We start from the raw sequence: 21,579 nt of genomic DNA, 5'->3' as shown, positions 1-21,579 counted from the left end.
TGATTAGAAAAGCGTTATCTTTAAAATAGCTACTGAATGAACTAAGATTTGTAGATGGAATACAAACGTCGAATGTTCGATAATACAGTATTTACATTGTGTAAATAATAAAGGTAGACAAGTCATATCCAGGCATTGGCGTTCGCAGTGTTGTGCTGGGGTCAAGTTTCGACTGGTGTTTTAACATCTGATGAAAGGATGTCTAATGCCTGCTTGCGCTTCCATATTACGATTACTTTGTGCATCTTATATATTAGCACACCATTTTATTATAGAAAACAGTTTTAAATCATTTTATATTTTATTTAAAATCAATATTAAATATAAAGTGTCTTTAAAGAAATAATACATTTCAAAGGAAACTATAGTTCGGACAAAACTTAAGCCCAACATTTTACTAACCTACCACGCAGTTAAAAAAAAACAAACTTTTTAGCATTTATTTTTACAACACAAGTACAAAGAAAACAAACTACCAAATTCGACATTTTACTTGCTGCTTGCCTACACTAATCTTGCATTAAATCAATACAGGCAACTTAAAACATCCTCTCCCTAAATGGAAGACAACATAAAAATTTAACAAAAGCGAGGAATATACATGTTATTTTGAATATCAATGCGTTGAAATAGCAATTAATTTATTCAAAATTCGTGGTGCAACAGAGTACGGGCAAAATCTTGTATGATCTTCAGCTGACAACTAAAACTATTGTATGGTATACAAAGCACCACGAAAGCGTCGAAGGTTTAAATGTCATGCTTATCTGTTAATTCCCTTGGAGTTTTCTTCCTAAAATCTTTTGTACAGGCCCATCGTTTGCTACGGATTTCTTAGCAAGATTGCAACAAAAATCGAATGTAATAGGGCATTGATGGCAAGCTCAAATCTTTTCTATTAAAAAAACACTTGTAACAAGAAAACAGGCAGCAAATTAAAATGTATGCTTATTCGTGTCATTAAAGGTTTCTTTGTTTGTGTCTTTATAAACTAAACGTATTAAAATAATAGAAACAGTTGCACTGAGTCCTACATCTACGCCACTTGTACAACGGTATAAAATTGTTCTAAACAATAACTATCATGTCTAAAACAATTATTTCCATGGGAACTTTTCCCCACTTTGATCCTCCATTACGTTTTCGTTGGCGTCGGGTATTACTATGGAACCGTCCTTCGCATTCAAAAGTACAAAAGTTGGTATTCCATCAATTCCAAAGTGTTCGCTTAATGAGGCCTGAAAGATAAACAGAAATGTGTCAATATTTTTTCTCAAAATCTAAGATACTATGATCTCTATTTTTTTTATATACAAAACTACCTATTTAATTGATTCTTGAACAGGATCTGTTGATTAATGACTACAACAGACATACAGGCAGGCAGTCGTCCAAATTGGACGGATAGACAAACAGACATGCAGATACCTTGTTAATTTAATAAACAGCTAGACAGACGAATAGAAAGACAGAATCCCAAACAGGATTGACAGAAAAAATTGTGCGTACATTCATTTATTTAAACACAATTAAGGTAAATATGGAATTTTGGTAAAAGACAAAAACAAACCTTTCTTTCCCTATCACTGAATGGTATTGCTTTCCACGGCATTTCGGCGTAGTACTCATCGAAACTTTTCTGATCCCGATCTGAACTTATAAAGACAATCTCCAACATCCCTGCCTTTTTTGACGCCTTGATGTTCTTGTAAAAGTCAGCCAGCACAGGAGTGAAACCACGGCACGGCGGACACCAGTGTGCAGAGAAATACAACCCTTCGGTCAGAGAGATAGAACAGACATGTTTGTACATAGCATTCATATCACCCTTTATTGGCCAGAAACGGTTATATTGTCTTGCTGAATTGATAAAGTCATTACAAGTGACACATGCGTAATATGAATTGATAAAGTCATTACAAGTGACACATGCGTACTATGAATTGATAAAGTCATTACAAGTGACACATGCGTACTATGATTGCCATTCGCCGCCTTGACATTTGTATCTATATATATATAAGCTTTGTTTTTTAACTTACTGCACGATATAATAATTTCAGTCCACACCCATCCCACCCCACCTCTAACCCAGACCTATAATGCTAATTATTAATTTCAGAGTGTAAATATACATGAAAATTCCAGTGTATTTTTCACCATTAGAACACAATATATTTAACTGATATCGGGTTACACCCACAGACACACGCTCAGGGAGTGTGTGTTGGGGTGGAGATAGTAAACCACGTGATAATTCAGGGAAGTGGTTTTCACTTCTTTGCCGACCGATGCGATCTAGTATGTTGATTTCTAATACTCTGTGTCGCGTAGGACTAGGGGATTCATGTTTGGTTGGTTGGTATTTTATATTTCGTACCTGTTTGCGTACTAGTAGTGGATATGATTACTTTAAAGAGAAATACCATTGGTTCATGGTCTATAAGGTAGAATATTATTGTGAACCTGCGATATAGACACAAATTTATTGTAATCGGTGGTAAAAGAACTGACACACATGTACAATACTCATAATTTAACAACAATATGACACGTGTCAGTTGTATAGAATGGCAAAACGTCCTTGGTTTCAGATGTTTTGTTTACATTTCATAAACGTGCATTGAACCGATGATACGGGCAACAGGCAGGAAAGAAAATCGATGCCTTTGTGTACAGTGAATTTGTACATGTGACCGTTAAATATTAAAAAATGGATGCAGGTATTAGATACAGTGCTGCCTTCTTTAAGCAACAACCGATGAGATTTTTAATGGATAAGCAAGGTGGCTCTTGAAAATAATTGAAATTGAAGATAATTGAAATGAAGTAAAGAAAAATTGGATCCAAGTTGGATACATTAGTTGTCAACCTTCATTTTTATTCTATATCAAGTGAGATACAGAGAAAGAAATTTTCCCCGACGTTAGAAAGCACATTAACCTAGGTATTTCTCTTCACCACTAAACAGAGAGGGGTAGGGGAGTTCGGTTATTGATATGATTTATATATTGATGAACAGAAAGAGAGAGAGAGAGATAGAGAGAGAGAGAGAGTACACTAAACCAAGTATTTCACTTCGCAGTGACAGAAAGGATGTAGAACAGGGTGTAAAGAGACAGACAGACACCACACAGACAGTGCACTTACCCACGTATTTCCCTTCTCCACAGAAGGATTCTACATCAGCCTCTCCATCTTTTCCTTGCACTTTAGAACCAAGAAGCTCTACAATGGACATATTGACGATCTATCGAATGCTTCAAGCTGACAGTGTTGGCAAAAACCTATTTACTGAACACTGGCAAACAAGCGACTGTTTTATATACCTGCTCGCTGGATATTTTGTTTTCAACACGTTGCGGTTCTCTGGTCATTCCTATTTATTATTTAATCACTTCACTCGACGATGTGAACTACCAGTTAATAGAATAGATAGAAATTGCGACTTCATCGTGTTCTTAGAATGTGATTATATAAAGATAATGGACAAGCCCAGTTGCAAATCTAGAGGCCTTCATCACGTTAGTTGAAAGCGACACCTCAAAAACACGGTAACAATGCTTGCAAATAATATGTCTGTGTGTAGAGTTCTTTAGTAGTGCCTATACTTTGCCATAGACAAGTTTCATATCAGTTGCCAAACCCCAAACCCCCAAATATACGTTTTGTCAAGAATTGTCCCCGTTACAGTAAGGTGAAGTGAAATACTATGAAATTTTCAGCTAAAAAGAAGCTCTCGCCTGGCGCACATGCCCCCTCCCTCCCCCTCCCCCCACCCGCACCGCCACCGAACAAACTTTCAGATATGGGCTCCGGTATATTCGGTATGAATAGGGAAGACTACATAAATGAAGCAAATAGAGAATTAAACGACGCCAGGTTCTGCCAACAACCAGACCAAGATCGAATACTGAACTATGCAAAATGTATTGTAAATATTATTGATAAAGCATATCATACCGGACTTCATCACCTTCCTTGACTATCCAACACCCACACATACAAACATATGATGGATTGGGGATATATGTGGGTCATAGGTTAGATAGTTTAGTAGTAATTTCACATAAACTTACAATCCAGCACCCGTTAATTACTATCCAGATCCAATACAATTGCATACCAACTCATGTGAACGCGATGCAAGTCATTTAATATGTAATATCTCTAACACTCTTCCTTCCATTACGTATTTTTATCATCCAGCTTTCACCTATACAAACAAAACAACTGAGGGTAGAAATCGGGTGTATGTGGTGACTACGAAAACGCATTTTTACACATATAAAATCCAAGCTAACCATACAGAGACGAGAGCCTTATTATGTGTAACATCTTTGACAAATTTCGGGAGAAATAAGCATATAATCATCATTATCATCAGGTCCAACAATTTCTACAATGACGATGACAACGGCAGCGGCGGTTGACCCTGACATAAACTGGACGTAAATTCGCCATTAAATATATAACTGTTGGTATTTTGTTGCGGCTGATATGCGCTGCTTTATTTTTAATATGTTGAAGTTTTGTAAGTATCAGTTTTTATGTCGAAATCGTTGTATATCAGGTTGGTGAAACAACTCGTATTTCATGATCCCAAACTAACGATATTTCATACCATTTTATATTCTATTAGTTCGTCAGTCTGTCCGTAACTCTAAGTCCTCAGCCGCTCGATAGATATCCAACAACCTTGGCATGCAGGTTGGCCGTATGGTAACTATTTGCGAGATGGGTCCAGGCCTTTTTCTTTTGACCCACCCCCAGGTTTCCTTGGACGGAGGTAATGCTCACCTTCACAAAATTGCAATTAGAGTGAATTTTTCCATTATTTTTTTTTTTTATTTTGGCAAAATTGTATATATGTATTCCTAGCACGAAGACGTATTTAATCGATATTCGGTTACGCTTCCAGACTCACATTCAGGAGGTGTGTGTTGGGGTGGGTGGGTGTCAGCATGTAATTTGCCAGGGAAGTCATTGCCGACCTATGCGATCTAGTATCTTGATTCCTAATATTCTGTGTCGCGTGGGGCTTTGCTATTAGTGATTAGTTGGTTGGTATTTTACATTAGTACTTGTTCGCGTACTAGCAATGTATATGATAATTACTTTAAAGAGAAATAACATTAAATAATGGTCTACATGTAGAATATTATTTCAAACCTGCAATAAAGACGCATACAATTGTAAAACGTCCTTGGTTACAAATGTTTTGTGTACACTTCATATACATGTGCATTGAACCGATGATAGGTGTATCAGTCAGGAATGAAAATCGATAGTTCTGTGTACAGTGAATTCACACTTGAGCTTGCTTTTCTTCTAAACAAAATTATTAAATGGTGGATAGAAGTGCTATATATGTTGATTTCACCTGACGTCACCAAACGTATTTACTACCATGTCCGCCATTTTGATTTCCTTCAAATAAAATAAACATTGAAATCTTCAGACATTCTTTCATGAGCAAATAGATCCATTAATAAACAGATGCGTGAACAAATGGATACACAAACAAGTAGAAACATGGAATTACTTTCAATATAATATTATGGGCTGAAATCAATCATTTGGTTATCCTTCAAGTTAAAAAGCCAATCGTTAAGATATAACTTAATATTTCTAAAAGCATTTCAAGAATAATCGGTTTTGATATTCGACATAAAGGCATATTCCGTTGGGCACACGTTTCATTTTAATACACTAATGATGAAACAACATCCTTGAATAATGCTCGCTTTTATACATTATAATCCTCCTCCTTTTCATCACCTCCACCAGAAACCGTACTAACTGAACTTGGTTTGTACTGTCTTTTGGCACAAGCGCTTACTTTCACAAAAAGTATAAATCTGTATATAAAAGAAATACACATGCGATGTCATTTTAATTCTATAACTGATCTTAAATCCCAAAGCAGCAGAGAGGGTGAACAGACCACTTAAGGGAGTGGTCACCCTTGTGTTTTACCAAAAAAAAATAGTGACCCTTCATAGAGGTCAATACCACGTCTACGATTATTGTTTGTCCCAAACAGAATTGTAGACGCCCCTCTCTGCTGCTATCCATGTTGTAAAAGAAATTTTAAATTTGATGAATATTTTTCTTTTCATCTGAAACTTCGGAATCTTCGGAATCTTCATCTGTTTCATCTTCATCTGTTTCATCTTTATTTGTTCTATGTTTCAAGTAATATTCAAGTTCTGATGGTGGTTTTTCTATTTTGGGATTTATGTTCTTTCTTTTTCTGTAATAGTTCATCAAACTTCGATATCGATCTCCACCGCAATTTTTGCAAATCTGATATAATCCTCTAACACCGTTGTTACAACCAACACAACTTCGTGGACCAGCATGAAGGTTTTTCTTTATAAGATAATTATGTTTCTTGCAATATTCTCCACGGCACCTTTTGTTGCATTTATCTGTTGTTCCTTGACGCAGCCACGCACAGTTGTTCATTATATTAATGATATCTATTTAATTCAATTTAATTTTATCATCACCCCTCTCTGCTGCTCCCCTGTTACCCAAATATTTTATCAAGACCCACACGATATCTTGTTCTTGGATCATGTAAATTTATTGTTATAAATCCATGCGGAGTAGCTTGCGCTCGTGAGAAGAAATTTTTGAATTTAATTATATCCATGTCACCACCACACCAAGTTTGATGAATATTTCGCAACGTGTGTGTGTCTACGCCATTAAACACAACTAAAATGTTGCAGTTGTCTCTGATCACCTTCGGAATTTGTGTATATCGTTGAGTAACATAGATCACGTCTGTATTTTTATGTCTACCTCGGGAAAATATTCTGGCTGGATTTGATTGTTTATCTAGCATCACATTGTCGTATACAACTAAATTATTAATAAATCCGTCTTTGGAATCTACGGATGGTGCTTCATTAATATCGGTTATAAACTCTATAACATCATTATCCTCATCCAGTAATCGCGCGTTTTCATTGAAATCTTTAAGTACATCATAACATCGTTGATCATCAACGGATGGTGCTACCAAATACAACTTATCCCATTTCAACCATCTCATTATCAGATTAAGTAATAATTGCGTCTTACCCGATCCAGATGGTCCTATGATGATCATTCTGATGGAGTTCGGTAACGCAGGGTGGTGCTTAACTGGCTCTCGCTGCCGAGTTGCTGAGAAATCAATTATATCCATATATATTATAACATGAATTTATATTGTTTACGCTGTAAAGTTAAAACTCCAACTACTGATTTAGCTACGGTTATAACAAAAAATAAAAAAATAGCGTACGGTGGAAAATGTTCTATATGCGGTAGAAAGAAATTTTCATTTTTACCTAATAAGCGCGGTGGTGATATTGCTAATTTGATGTCAAAGTTTCCAGGTGCTCCATGGGCTAAATACAGTGGAGAAAAACATCTACCAGGATATAATTATTGCGGTCCTGGTACTCGACTCGATATCAGGCTCGATAATCAGGATCAACCAAAACCAGGCGAGGAACCAATAAATGCTATTGATCGAGCTTGTCATGCTCATGATGTAGCTTATAAAAGTCAAAATCTACAACATAGGCATATTGCAGATGTGAAATTAATTCATGCATTAAATTCTATACAAAATAAAAATATTAGAGAATCATTAGCTAATTGGTTAGTAAGATCCTCGATGAAAGGTAAATTAGCGCTTGGAGCTGGTAATTAATAATGGAATTAATTTATTATTCACCAGTTGGATACTGGAGAGGCAAAGCAGCAATTGGTAAACTCGCTGATGCAGCAGCGGTTAAACATTCTACTGCTAAAGCGTGGTTATCCAAACAAGCAATATGGCAAATTTATCTACCACGTCCTAAACAAATTCAGTACGCGTATTTCGATGTCAGTGTTCCTAATGAAGTTCATCAAGCTGATATTCTGTTTTTACCGCATGATACTGTGCGTAGAAAAACGTACAAATACGCGCTAACCGTAGTTGATGTTGCAAGTAGATATAAAGAAGCAGAGCCGCTATCAGCGAAAACATCATCTGAAGTAGCCGATGCGTTTGAACGAATTTATCAACGAGGACTCGGACCACGAGGTGGTCTGCGATGGCCACAGCTACTACAGGTTGATCCTGGTAAGGAATTTCTTGGTCCAGTATCATCGCTGATGAAACGACATAATACCAAAATACGACGAGGTCATACTGCAATTCACCGTGATCAAGCAATTGTTGAGCGATTTAATCGAACACTTGCTGAGCGGTTATTTGGATATCAATACGCGAGGGAATTTATTCAGGATAAAAGATCTCGCGAATGGGTGGCAAGATTACCAAGCGTGATAGCTGCATTAAATAATGAGATCACACGAACAACCAACATGAAACCCATTAATGCAATTACAAAAATAAATATACCAACACAACGAAAAGATGTTGGAAAACAAAAAATATTAGGTGATGTCACAGTCAGATATTTATATGAGCCTGGTGAACTTGAAGGTGGTAAACGAAGAGCGACTGATTCTATTTGGAGTGTTACCACACACAAAATATCTACCGTGACAAGATCCACTGGGAGAAACGTAGGCGTTTCCAGACCTGCAATCTACAGATTAGATTCGGCCGCTCCTCAGCGTGGATTTACACGTGAACAGCTACAAATAATTTCCGCGGATACACAACTACCATCGCGATCACTTCAGTGATTTCGATCACTTAACTAGCACCCAAGGCGCTAGCGCTAAGGGTGCCAGCGCCTCTACGTCGATTACACTCAAGACAGGTCAACATGGTATTTTCTCGTATATGACCGCGACTATTATCTTTTCTATCTACGGTGAATTGTCTTGAATCATTACTCGAATATCGCCATAACATTATACAATTACAACTTGCGCAATGATTGTTCTGCCGCTGTTTTAACTCAATAATAAATTCAACATCAAGATCAAAGTCGTGTTTATTTTTTTTATCAGATTGTTTGTATCCGATTAATTTTTTTCTTTATTATATCATCATCGATGATGTTAAATTTATCAACGATTTCAGGAATTATAATTCTACGTAATTGAGATATATTTCTGACCCTCGATACCGCTAAATAAACTAAATTTGACCACTCGATGCGATCGTCTACAATCCAGACTCGTGTGTCAGAAATAGTTAATCCCTGAGACGAGTGGATTGTCATAGCGTATCCCAACACCCATGGAGATTTGTCAGCGCGTATTGCATCTTCGACCACACCGATATCAACGGCGACAATATCATTTAATACGAGATTCTGTTTCCTTGACTCTGTCAAGGGTCCTGGAATATCAACATTAATATTCTGTTTTCGTGTATCTGATGGTCTATAACACAACAGTACGGGTAATTCTGAGTATTTTTCTTTATGCAGCTGAAATAACTGTTGTTGTAAAGCGTCTCTGATTATTTTTCTACTTGCTACGATCAAATCGGTGGGTCTCCATAATTTCAAAAAATCACTCATTGATGTCTCTGAGATCACTCCACGTATTATTTCACACTGAATTTTGTTTGATTGTAATCTGATTAATTTTTTAAACTCCCTCAAATTTGCATCAAGAGCTCTATGATCATCATCTATTTCTTCGTAATAATCAACGAAATTTTTTAACCAATCATGTGGAGATGGTCCAACAAAAGGCGGCGGTTGACCATGATCGCCACACATTATTATAGCGGTATTTTTCGTCAACAACCAATCAAGAAACGTTTTTAATGTATCCAATGACACCGTGCATATCTCATCCCAAATAATTATTTTAGGTATATATTTTTCTCCCATCCGTTCAGGAGTCCATGTATCTCCGCGCCACCGAAAGAAACTATGATACGTGCACGATTGTACTTGCCGCTGTTTCATCTCACGTGCAAGTCTATGTGTGGGTGTCAGCACGATTATATCTGAATTTCTAAAAACATTAATCGTTCGAGTTGTTTTGCCGCATCCACCAGGTCCATTGAGATATTCTGTCTTATATCTGGTTATTGGATCACTCAACGATGGTGCTTTCGACATTTCTGATATTTTATTACCCTTACGATAAAAATCTCTCATTGGAACATCTGCTGATTCTGTATAATTGTGTAATAGTTCCTTTTTTATTCTCCACGAACCCCATCGTTCATCATTACTTGTAAATTTCATAACAGGTTCTAAATATTTACTTGAAATATAAAACGAATCCGTTGCGACTCTGACTGCGGTCTCAGGAAATCTATTAATCATCGATAATAAATTTATAGAAACATAAGCTAACATGGAAGATCTTAGATGAGTATATTGCGGGGATACGTCATTTATGTAACTAACGATCGTACCTAATTTTGTTCCGTCGGATAAATAAACACTTTCTCGATTTACAAATATATTTTTCGCTGTTGTGTCAGCGATTATAAAATCGTACTCGGCATTATCTGAAATTAATCGTGCGTGATGTCTTTTATAATCATATGCACCACCTTGAGTAAATTTACCTCTAATTTTTCTACCGAGATCTTTTGCGGTTTTGAGTTTATTAGGAATATCATCTTCGGAAACATCAGGATATTTTTCCTTAAACTCGCTAATAACTTCAGAATCTGACATGGGCAACCAAACTTTGGTCTGTGCATGATATGATATAATTGCCTCACTGACCACCAACGATGTCAGTATCATACAATCTAGCATATATCGTAACAAAACTATAGGTGCCCAACGTTTTTCACAAAAATGTCTACCAAACCAAACATAACAAATCTTGTGAAGATTTTCGTTAAACTCGAATGATTCAATACAAGCAAATCCAGTCAGATCAAAATCAGGTAATGGTCCATTAATTGCCACTCGCGTCATCTCGTTTGTTGGGTGACCAAATCTTTCAAAGTACACAGAACAATCTCCGTATCCCAGAAAACTTCCTGGATAATATGCAACCATATCAACCGAAATAACATCATTGTAATTATATTTGGTATTCCATAATCCGCCATGTCCATATTCGACGCAACTTGCGCGTACGTCCTCGAGTAAATCAAATCGTGTTGGTTTCCATGAATTTCTCTCTCTGGCGAAATGAGCCGCAACAGATGGAACGGTAAAACAATTAGTTAGTAATTTGTCAGTATTTTCCGCGTGCTTGCACTGTAAAAACGTCGCGAGATTTTTCATCTCGTCATGGAGGGATTCTGTTCGATATATTTCACCGTTTGGTTTGACAAACTGATCAAATTTACCTTCTTCATTACTTTTAAATAACCATACCGATACAGGATCGGTTTTACTTATTTCGTTGATAAAATCAAACATACTATCTGCCCCAGAATTATCTGTGGGGTAAAATCTAACAGTTCGATCACGTGGAAATATTGTTACTGCGTTAGTCCATGCGTGCGCGTTATGATCGATAATATTTATTGGAGCTCCCTTCGATTTATATTTCGATTGGTACAGAATTTCTCCCGTTATTGTCGCTACGGTTATTGGAAATTTTAATATTTTTCCTAACTCAGCAACATCTTTTATTGTAGCACAGGTATCCTTAACTGAATCAGCCCACGAGTTTATTTTTTCACGCCTTAAATCAGTTAATCCATTTCCACGCATCGCGTTTGTAAAGTGTTCTATTACTCGCTCGGCTACACAATTTAACCTTGAAAATTTCATCGGCGCTAGTTTATCAACGTTGGGTTTTTTATTTATCTCATAGATTCCATAAATAACCGCTGTTACAGGATACGCTCGTTCATAATACGGTTTGTCAATACCCGTCAGTAGACCCGGTCTGGAATTTTTACTTAATATGACAGTTTTATTATTGCCAAGGACGGGATCATATTTGTCACGGATAATCCAACTACCTGTTTCTGTTAATACAATAAATTTTACTCTGAAGAAATATTTTTGATTGCCCTCGTATTCAGCGATGTAGTTAATGATAGTTGCCGCTCGCTTGTCGTTCATTGTGGCGTCCGTGACAGTGTTGCGTATGATCTTGAACGTTGACCATGTATGAGATGCACCATCCGTGTAAAATTCTTTCTTGGCGTCGTGAATTTTCGAGATCAGACTTTTATTTTTCGGATCAACCAAATCTCGCACTGGCAAGTCAGAAGATAATCTGTCAAGGTTGAATTTATATTTAACAGGCCTAGTTTGGGATAATCTCTCAAACTCGTTCATATAATTAAAACAAATATTTAAAATAAAAAATATTATATATACAATGTCTCAATGCAGATGGTTGATGATCGGCTCAGTAAATCGATGCAACAAATCCTGCAGAAAGGAATTTTGTTGGATGCACTCACAAAACATACGACGAGGAAGTCTAGGACCAATACCGTGTCTGCGGTGTGGTACTGGAGTGCGAGGAAAAACAGAATTATGTGGAAAGTGCGGCGGAAAACGGTTCAGAGAACTTAAAAGATATTATGACAAAAAAAAATAATAGCGGTGAAAACGCTATAAAATCCGTGGGGGATTATATATCAAAATTTCAGACAAACAATGATTTAAACAAATAATATTATTATAATGGAGCAAAATATATTTGTCCCACATCCTGTCATAACAAACTATGAATCAAATATTAATGGTATCATCAGACACTACAGGTTAAAAAAACCAGTTGGCTGTATTAATAATCATGGTTATCTTAAATTTACAGTTGGGAAGAAACATTATTTCTGTCATAGATTTGTGCATGAGTGTCATAATGGGATGATCAATGACGGTCTAGTGGTCGATCATATTGACGGGGATCCTCAAAACAATAATTTATCCAACCTTCGTGTTGTCACACAAAGCGTGAACTCTGCATGTGGTAATACAGGAAGATGTAAGACAATCGGAAAGAGGGCGGTAATTTCCACAAACATAGAAACTGGTGAAGAAATAATATTGCGTTCAATGTATTCAGCTGCTAAATATTTTGATATTAATCCGTCTTCAGTGCAAAAAGTGGCAGAAAATATATATAAAACCGCTTTCTCGAAAAAATATAAACAGAAAATTACCTTTCAGTATCAATAATTATCATCACCACATTATTAACTATCATCACCACATTGAATTAATTTTTTTAATTTATGTCACAGTAGGTCCTCCATACACTACTGAATTTTTGATTATATAAAAGGGAGATTACTTTGTAATATATAGTTTTCTTCGTAGATTTTTGATTTTTTTATGATCGTGATTAGTCAGTTTAACTAATTACATCGTAATTAATTACTCGTAGAAGTATTATTTATGGTTTTTAAATATTTCCCATCATACAACATTACGAGAAATCATGATAATGTTATTGATCCGCAAGGAAGCTGTGTAGGTACAGAACAGAAACCGTTGTCATGGTAATCGATCTGCAGGTGTGTTCATGCCACTGTTATTATTGATTCGCAGTCTGCTTAGGAAAACCGCTGTTTTATATTCAGAAACTGTTATTATTCAGAAACCGCTGTTTTATATTCAGAAACTGTTGTTAAATACAGAAACTGTTATTATTCAGAAACCGCTGTTTTAGTGTAAATATTGGTTCCTTAACTATATATTAACTTCCGAAATATATGTTCGTAACAAGGTTTGATAGCTCAATCAGTATGGTATTGGACTGTGACGCTCGCGGTCCAGGATCGAACCCCCATGGCTGACAATTTGTCGGTGGTGTGCGCATAATTGCGATTTTTATAATAATGGGGGAACCGCAAAACCCCCCGCTCAGCAAAATTCAACCACAATATTGACTTGTGGTTGATACATATTTTCGTATCACCCACTGGATTAATTATTGTGGGTGGGATTTTTGCTGAGCGTACATGTTTGTACTGTCCTTAGTTAAGTTATATGTTTGTGCCGTCCAATGCATAATCTGAGCTCGCTAATACACTCGATAGGGGCTCTTCATTCATTGTATATAACCATTTCATTGTATATATCCATTTCCTTAGTTAATGTGCCGTCCATGCATAATCTGAGCTCGCTAATACACTCGATAGGGGCTCTTCATTCATAATCTGAGCTCGCTAATACACTCGATAGGGGCTCTTCATTCATTGTATATGTTGTGCTGTCCTTGAAACATCCCGACGAACTCGCTAAACACTCGATAGGGGTTCTGGGGATATTTTTTTTTATTTTAAAGATTTATATATTATATAATGAACCATGAAAATATCAATGATGTAATTGTTGCTATTAAAAAATTGAAAAAAGATGGAATTAATATATCTGATGAACTTAATCCTGAAAAAATAGTTTCTGACTTTGAGATTTTACAAGAACGTAAAACCCAGGGGATACACACACTATCATCTGAATACAAGCTCATGAAACGGATTCAGGCGGCAATGTTTCAGTCGCTAGCTACCGTAGAAGATGATCATGTGAAGGAGTTCGTTCCTCTCTCTGCCGCCGTAGAAAGAATTAAATCGTTATTATCCCACGAGTACAAGGAAAAGAAAACGATTAGTACCCGTATAAGACAATTAAGAAAAATTATGTTAGAAAGTAACTTCGTTACTGGTGAAACGATCCAGAGTAACTTCGTTACTGGTGAAACGATCCAGAGTAACTTCGTTACTGGTGATAATGAAAATGAAAGTTTTGGTAACTGGGGTCCCTGTCAACGCTGACCACGTGTAGTGTAAAATGATCAAATTTTCAGAAAAAATAATATTTTTTCACAAATACGCGATTTTGACTACCAACTACCCCGTCAGAAATAAGAAAAAATTGATATTTATTTTACAAAATACAAGAAAAATACACGAATTACTTGATCCTGACGGGGTAGTTGGTAGTCAAAATCAAGAAAATTCTAACTTTGTCAAATTGTTTCTAGTAAATTTTATTTATTATAAATTAATTTTATTTATTAATAATATTATTTTTACTGAAGATTTTTTTTTTTTACTAAAATCAAGAAAAATGCACGAATTACTTGATTCTGACGGGGTAGTTGGTAGTCAAAATCAAAGAAAAATGCACGAATTACTTGATTTCTGACGGGGTAGTTGGTAGTAAAAATCAGGAAAATTGAGCAATTTCGTTGTATTTTAGTAAAAAAAAATAAAAATCTCAGTAAAAATAATATTATAAATAAATAAAATTAATTTATAATAAATAAAATTTATTAGGAACAATTTGACAAAGTTAGAATTTCTTATTTCTGACGGGGTAGTTGGTAGTCAAAATCAAGTAATTCGTACATTTTTATGTTTCTGACGGGGTAGTTGGTAGTCAAAATCAAGTAATTCGTACATTTTTATGTTTCTGACGGGGTAGTTGGTAGTCAAAATCAAGTAATTCGTACAATTTCAGTAAAAAAATAATAAAAATCAGGAAAATTAATAAATCTTATTTTTTTTGTGATAGAAATTTTAATTTTTACTTTCATCGACCAGCTTTTTTAGCTGCCTAGGCCGATTAATTTGTATCAAACACAAATTTGTGCTAGTAATAATAAAATATTTTTTTATTTATTTTTTTTAAGTTGATCGAATTTGAGTCTGATCTCTGTTACAAATGTTCTTCTAACTGTTAAGAAATTCTCGTGTGTAAAAAACCCTCCATTACATAAAGATCTACGATAAAGTCTTACGACTTTACATACAGATTTATTACAAGTTCTTCTTCACGTATGTCAATTAAGCGATTAAGGTGGTCTGTGAGCTTAAAATTGATTCGTGTTAACATATTATTGTGACACCGAAATACACAGGATTAGTTGGTTCTTGCACGATTAAACTTCCAGGGGGAACTTGTGGTGTGAACGTGTACAGGATGTATCCTTGTTGAGCTTGATTTGATCTTCCGAGATCTATTTGATAGCTGCCATCGATTACGTCACAAACCAGATTGACCGCGACCGTCGGTGTTATATTAACGATTCCCGGAGATACGTGTCTTCCGCCGCCATGTGGATCATTATCATATCTAAGAACGGTTGCTGGTGGAATTAATTTTCTCCATGCATCGAGTATTTTAGGAAAAAACTCATCAATGACATCATTGACAGATTTTCTTAACTCGGTTACACTATACCCGGGAAATTTAAAATTTGGTACATCGGCTTCTGTTAATTTATGTCTTTCTAACCATCTATATGCACTAGATCCTTCACCAAATTTTAAACTAACCATAGCTTGAACTATTCGGTTATTAAAATATTCCATATCTGATATAAGCTGATTTAATATTTCCACACGCGTGATGATTTTTTCACGTGATGACGCTGATATGTCAAAAATATGTTCGTTAAAATATTGATTTAGTTGATCTAGTTGTTTTTTACATTCTTGATTGATTTCCTGAAAATATTTAATAATATCACTTCGATGAAGACCAAAAAACATTTCCTGTTTCCCCCGGATTTATAAAAGTCCATGCCTCATCATAACTGTAAATTAAAAACATTCTAAACATTGATTTATTTTTAAAAATACGTAGGTCTTCCCCGTATGATGGATTAATTTCATGATATGATTGCCTATCCGTGACATAATCAGACTTTTTCGGTTCTGGTGGTATCGGTGTTATCGGTGGTGATATCTCAGGCCATCCTAGTACGGATCTTATCGTGGATTGATAAATATCAACGGCATAATCAGGCGAGTTTATTTCAATCGTCGAGGACAGGGTGGGTTCATGAACATTAATTGATATTTTTGATTCTTTTCCTGTTATTGATTTTATTCTACGCGCAAATTCCTCACTGATCTCTTCAATCTCGTAACTGCCAGTTGGTATTCCAACAACAACCCAGTCAGGTGTTCCATCGGGTTTGTTGTTGTTAGTAAATACAAGCGAATTATTTGCTGGTGTACCATTAAATGATTTTGATCTGATATTTGGCCAGCTGTAATATACTCGTAATTGCGCTAGTGCTATTTCTTTTACTGGAATTGCAGTAGGAAAATTAACACTAAATTCAGGATTAATTGAACTTACCGAGATCATCGTTATCTTTGGCGGAGTTGTGTTGGTCACGATCTGCTGGAGTAATTCTGTCATTATTGATACTTGTATCTTTAATACCGATACCTTCGTCGTATATTTTAGTTATCATTGAAAATTCGAAATCAGATATAATTCCATCACTGAGACTCGCTGATAACAACGAGGATAATTTCGAGCATGCTACCGTCGCTGTATGTAATTTTATTGTGTAATCGGATAATTTTTCGTTCGTGCAAGTACATATTTTTTTTGCGATGATATTAAGCACACCTGCAATAGTTGTTGCTGCTGAAATACAAATAGTTACAGCTACTGGTGCCATCGTTGTCAACGCTGATAATATTACACCGGTTCCAGCAACAACAGCGGATACTGAATAAACAATCACATCAACGATAACCAATCGTCGTCGATATTTTTTTACTTTTACTGTATATTGATCGACTTGATCTTTTAGCGCCGCCTGCCATTCACGTGCTTGATTGTACCTGTATTGTGCACCGTCCATATATATTTTTATGCAGTAACCAATTGAGGTGTTTCAGCTACAAATTCCAAACACCACCAGTAAGATGTTGCGGTTAATTTCTTATCAGCTGCTTCCAGAATAAATATTTCTTCGGTTCCGATATTTAATATAACAGATACAACCCCGGAAAAACTGTCGGTGGAATGACGCCATGGAAACGTTGTAAATATTTCAAATTTTGCAGCACTAAACACAGACAGCCTGTACACGCCAGTGACTGTTGCGGTATATTTGAAAGTATTATTTTGTTTTGACCATGTTGCAAATCCCGATGATACCGTGCATACGATGTTTGTGATGTGCCCGGGAGTTATTCCAGCTGAAATTTTAATCAAATTGGTTTTATTGATAATCTCAGGAATTCCCGCTACGATGTCTTGCTGTGTTCGTTTGATCGTGTCTAAGTTACTTTTGATATCAGAAAGTTTTATATCGATGACGGAAGGAGTTCCAAAGAACTTATTTATGGCATCATCGGTTTTTTGAAAATTTCTTCGAAGCCTTGTAAAACCGGTTACGTGAACATCATATTCGGCCCGCAGCGTGGATAGTTTTCCATCCACGTCGTCGACGTATAGTTTGTTTGCGACGTCGTTGTCGGATTTTGGAGCTGTTACAGCTACTATTTTGTTTCCGTTCATGCTGAGTTCACCTGTCATTGTGTCACCGGTGTTTCTCACGCGATTAGCAACACTTTTTGCAATTTCATCTCTGATGGTTTTAAGTGACATACTTGAATCTCTGATCCTACCACCGTCAGTAAACACGGGAATATTATCTGTAACTGCACCAAGTACTCGTCGAACTATATCATTCCATTTGATATTGCTGGTTTTTAGTTTACCATATCGATCTTGAAAAATAACAACTTCATCTGGGTCAACTCCAGCCAGGTTCATAATATCAGCGAGGTCATCCTTAGTCGCATACTTTGACAGATCAACGTCGCCGGGCTTTTTCTTAACGCGTGAAGAAGATCTTCCGTAAATGTCAACCATTATAATAAGACCCGTTGTTTAAAACGCCTTACGCGCAACAAATCGGTTGCTTGTATAATCGTGCACGACTTTATGTGGCGGCCTGGATGATTTTGATATAGCGTCGAGTACATTAATTACTTCACGGCCGCATATTGGCGGATCTGTCATTGTTTGTGTGGGTAGCGTTGAATACCAAACTTTGGAACCTCTGGTTGTTGCGTGAAGTGGTACGACATACTTGATAAATTCAACAGGTGGAGCTAACCCGTACGAATCAAAATAAACGATTCCACGTGGATCAACCGCGTATGATACCCAATGAGTACCAGGTCCGGAACGTTCATCGAGATTAATAATACCTGTTTCTAGTTTGTTTGGTTGTTTCGGTAATTGATCTCGCATAAAAACACCTCTAAAGGCAGATATTTTTAATTTTTTAGCAGCATCAAGTAAATCAAAATTTGATGCTGGAACGTCTAACGAAGTGATCCTGGAAGCCTTAGGCCTCTCCCCCAACGAGATCCTGGCAATCTTAAGCCGCGACCCTTTTTTTGTATCCTTGCCCTGTTGCTTTCTTTAGTGCCATTCCAGCAGCTGTTCCAACAGCACCTAACGCGGCTGCTTTTGCTACGGCTGGAGCAGCTGCAGCTATTAATGCCGGAATGGCCGCAAGAAGTGGAAATATACCACCGGTTTTAAACATGTCTTTGATGGCGCTCGGGGAGAGATGAAATTGAACTCCAGTTTTTAATTCCAGGGCTTTATTGAAATGTTTAATCTGATTATTTGTCAACGATAATTTGTTTGGACCACCACTAATCTGATCTCGTTTTAGTGATATTTTAGTTCCGCATTTGTTGGCGGTTTTTGATTGAAGCTTTTTTACCTGACCTGGAGTCAGAGTAACATTAACATGACTATACGACATTTTTTATATAAAATATATTTTTCTAAATAACACGATTAAATATTTTCCACCGGTGCATCAACGACCCTCATTCGACCACTACCACCTTCAAGTAACATGGCTTTGTCGCTAAGTATAACCGCGATCGCTCTGTAGAAGGCACCACCACCTGGTGGGTTAGTAACACGAGCTCGAAAGTGTATATCAACGACAGATTGTTTGGATAAATCAAGATGTTCTAGTGAAAAATAATAAATCGGATATAGACCTGTAAAATCTAACTGTGATATTTGCAAACCGGTATCTATATTTTGATCACGTCCCATGAATGACATTAAACGATGATATGCGCGCGCTACATGATTTTGATCAAAATTTAACAATATATCCTCGGCTGGTTCTTGATGTCCATTTATCCTCAAGGAAACTTCATTAACTCCAAGGTTATCAAATATCATATGTGAAAGTTCTTGATTATTTATCCGGTTAATATTTTGCAGTGCAATAAAAATATGTCGTGGTGCAGAAACACCCTGTTGTGATGCTATATGCCATGTAAATAAACCATTAATATTGCTTTGAGCAGCATCTGTGGTTACTGTTAACCATGATAGCAATGATTTACCGCCTTGATCCATAAAAGAAAGTAATTTTTGTTCCTCAGTAATAGATGGAGTCATTACTGGCATCCACAATGAAAGTTTTGATATATTTACTTTACCATCAGCAACACCAGCACCTCGCCAGATTGCATCATTATCATCACCTTTTCTTACGAGCACAATTGTGTGTTTAGCTCCAAAGATGACTTTTCTAACATTTCTGCAAAATCCAAAGATGTGAGATAATGGAATTGCACACGAAAAATTTCTATTATCTCCCGACAGCGCTGCTCGGCGTGTTGCAAATCCCAGGTTGTAAGTCGCATTAACGCTTCCTATAATATCAAAAGCAGCAGCTGGTCTGGCTGCGTGTTCAAAGTCAACTGGCTGTGGATCAACTGCAGTATCTCGTTCTGCTTGTATTTTGGTATACTGAACATGATCAGCGTTGTTGGTAATATCTTTGGCAAACATCATTGTTGGACCGGCTGATCTTGTAAAGTCGTCAGAATATCTCGCTAGACCAATTATTGTTGTAGCAACGTCGACATCATTCTGAATTGATTCAATATTTTTTCCATCAATCATGTATGTGGCGCCACTAAATAATGCCATGATCCCGTTGTTGACAAAACCAACACGTAAATTAGCAGCATATGGCGTATTAGCTACAACATTCGTTACAAGTCTACCTTCTACTTCAATAAACGCTTCAGCGGGCAAGAAATATCTACTTGTATCATGAACCTGTAATTCGATTCTCCCCCGCTGATTTGGTAGTCTTGCGTCATAAGAATAAAATTGATAATCACGTATAGATTCATACTTAAGGACAGGTGCCTCCATATCAAATGCTGGGTCTGATTCGCGCCTGAACATTTTTATTATAGTTACCATTTTTCAAATGATGATCATCGTCGACGAAGACCGCTTCCTGCTATTAAATTTGCTGTTATATTTTTTTCCGCTTCTTCAGATATCGCCGCTAGTTTTTGATTTGCAGCCTGATTTATTATTTTACTTACGTCTGCGGGCATCACCTCAGTACTTGCCAGTTTCACCGGTGATTGTTGTTTTCGTCGCAATAATCGTGCTAGTCTTTCTTTGATCGCCGAGAACGCCTTACCAGCAACATTGACAATTGCACCAGGAGCTTTATCACGAACAATATCAATAGCTTTCATCGATAATTGTTTTGCTACAGGTGCTACTTTTGGAGCTATCATTGTAAATAATCCCTGAATAACATCACCAAGTCCATTTCCGTAAATAACACTATAGATTGGTAATCGTGAGTTTACCGCTCTGACCTGTGCGGGTTTACGATGATTATTATGTATTATCATCTTATTTTATTTACCATTTATCTAATCGCGGTGACTAATCATCAACGAGCTCATCAATAAGTTCTCGGTAAATGCCGATATCCATGATACCACCTTGAAATAGTCGCCGACAAATATCAGCTGCTTCATTGGTTATTTCTGGTGAATTATTTCCGGCACGTTTTCCTCCTATGAGAACTTCTAACCGTGACACGTCATTGATGATATTATCAGGACATAAACCAGATCCTGTTTTAGGTTCATCTTGA

The 21,579-nt window shown here is 36.5% G+C and overlaps 1 protein-coding gene across 1 annotated transcript in view; it reads right to left on the bottom strand.

Annotated features, from left to right (window-relative positions):
* Positions 1-282: 282 nt before the first annotated feature.
* The window catches only part of LOC149803119 (nucleoredoxin-like), a 34,188-nt gene continuing 12,891 nt past the window's right edge, over positions 283-21,579 (bottom strand). The window contains exons 4-6 of the mRNA XM_089953887.1: positions 3,151-3,250; positions 1,571-1,776; positions 283-1,238 (exon numbers count right to left, since the gene is read on the bottom strand). Coding sequence (XP_089810013.1) covers positions 1,098-1,238; positions 1,571-1,776; positions 3,151-3,250 — 447 coding nt within the window. The 3' untranslated portion in view covers positions 283-1,097. The remainder of the gene's footprint in view (positions 1,239-1,570; positions 1,777-3,150; positions 3,251-21,579) is intronic.

Source organism: Sinohyriopsis cumingii, chromosome 3 (assembly GCF_028554795.1).
Source record: "Sinohyriopsis cumingii isolate HCF-2022 chromosome 3, ASM2855479v2, whole genome shotgun sequence".
Lineage (NCBI taxonomy): Eukaryota > Metazoa > Mollusca > Bivalvia > Unionida > Unionidae > Sinohyriopsis > Sinohyriopsis cumingii.
This window is presented reverse-complemented; position numbering and strand designations above follow the sequence as displayed.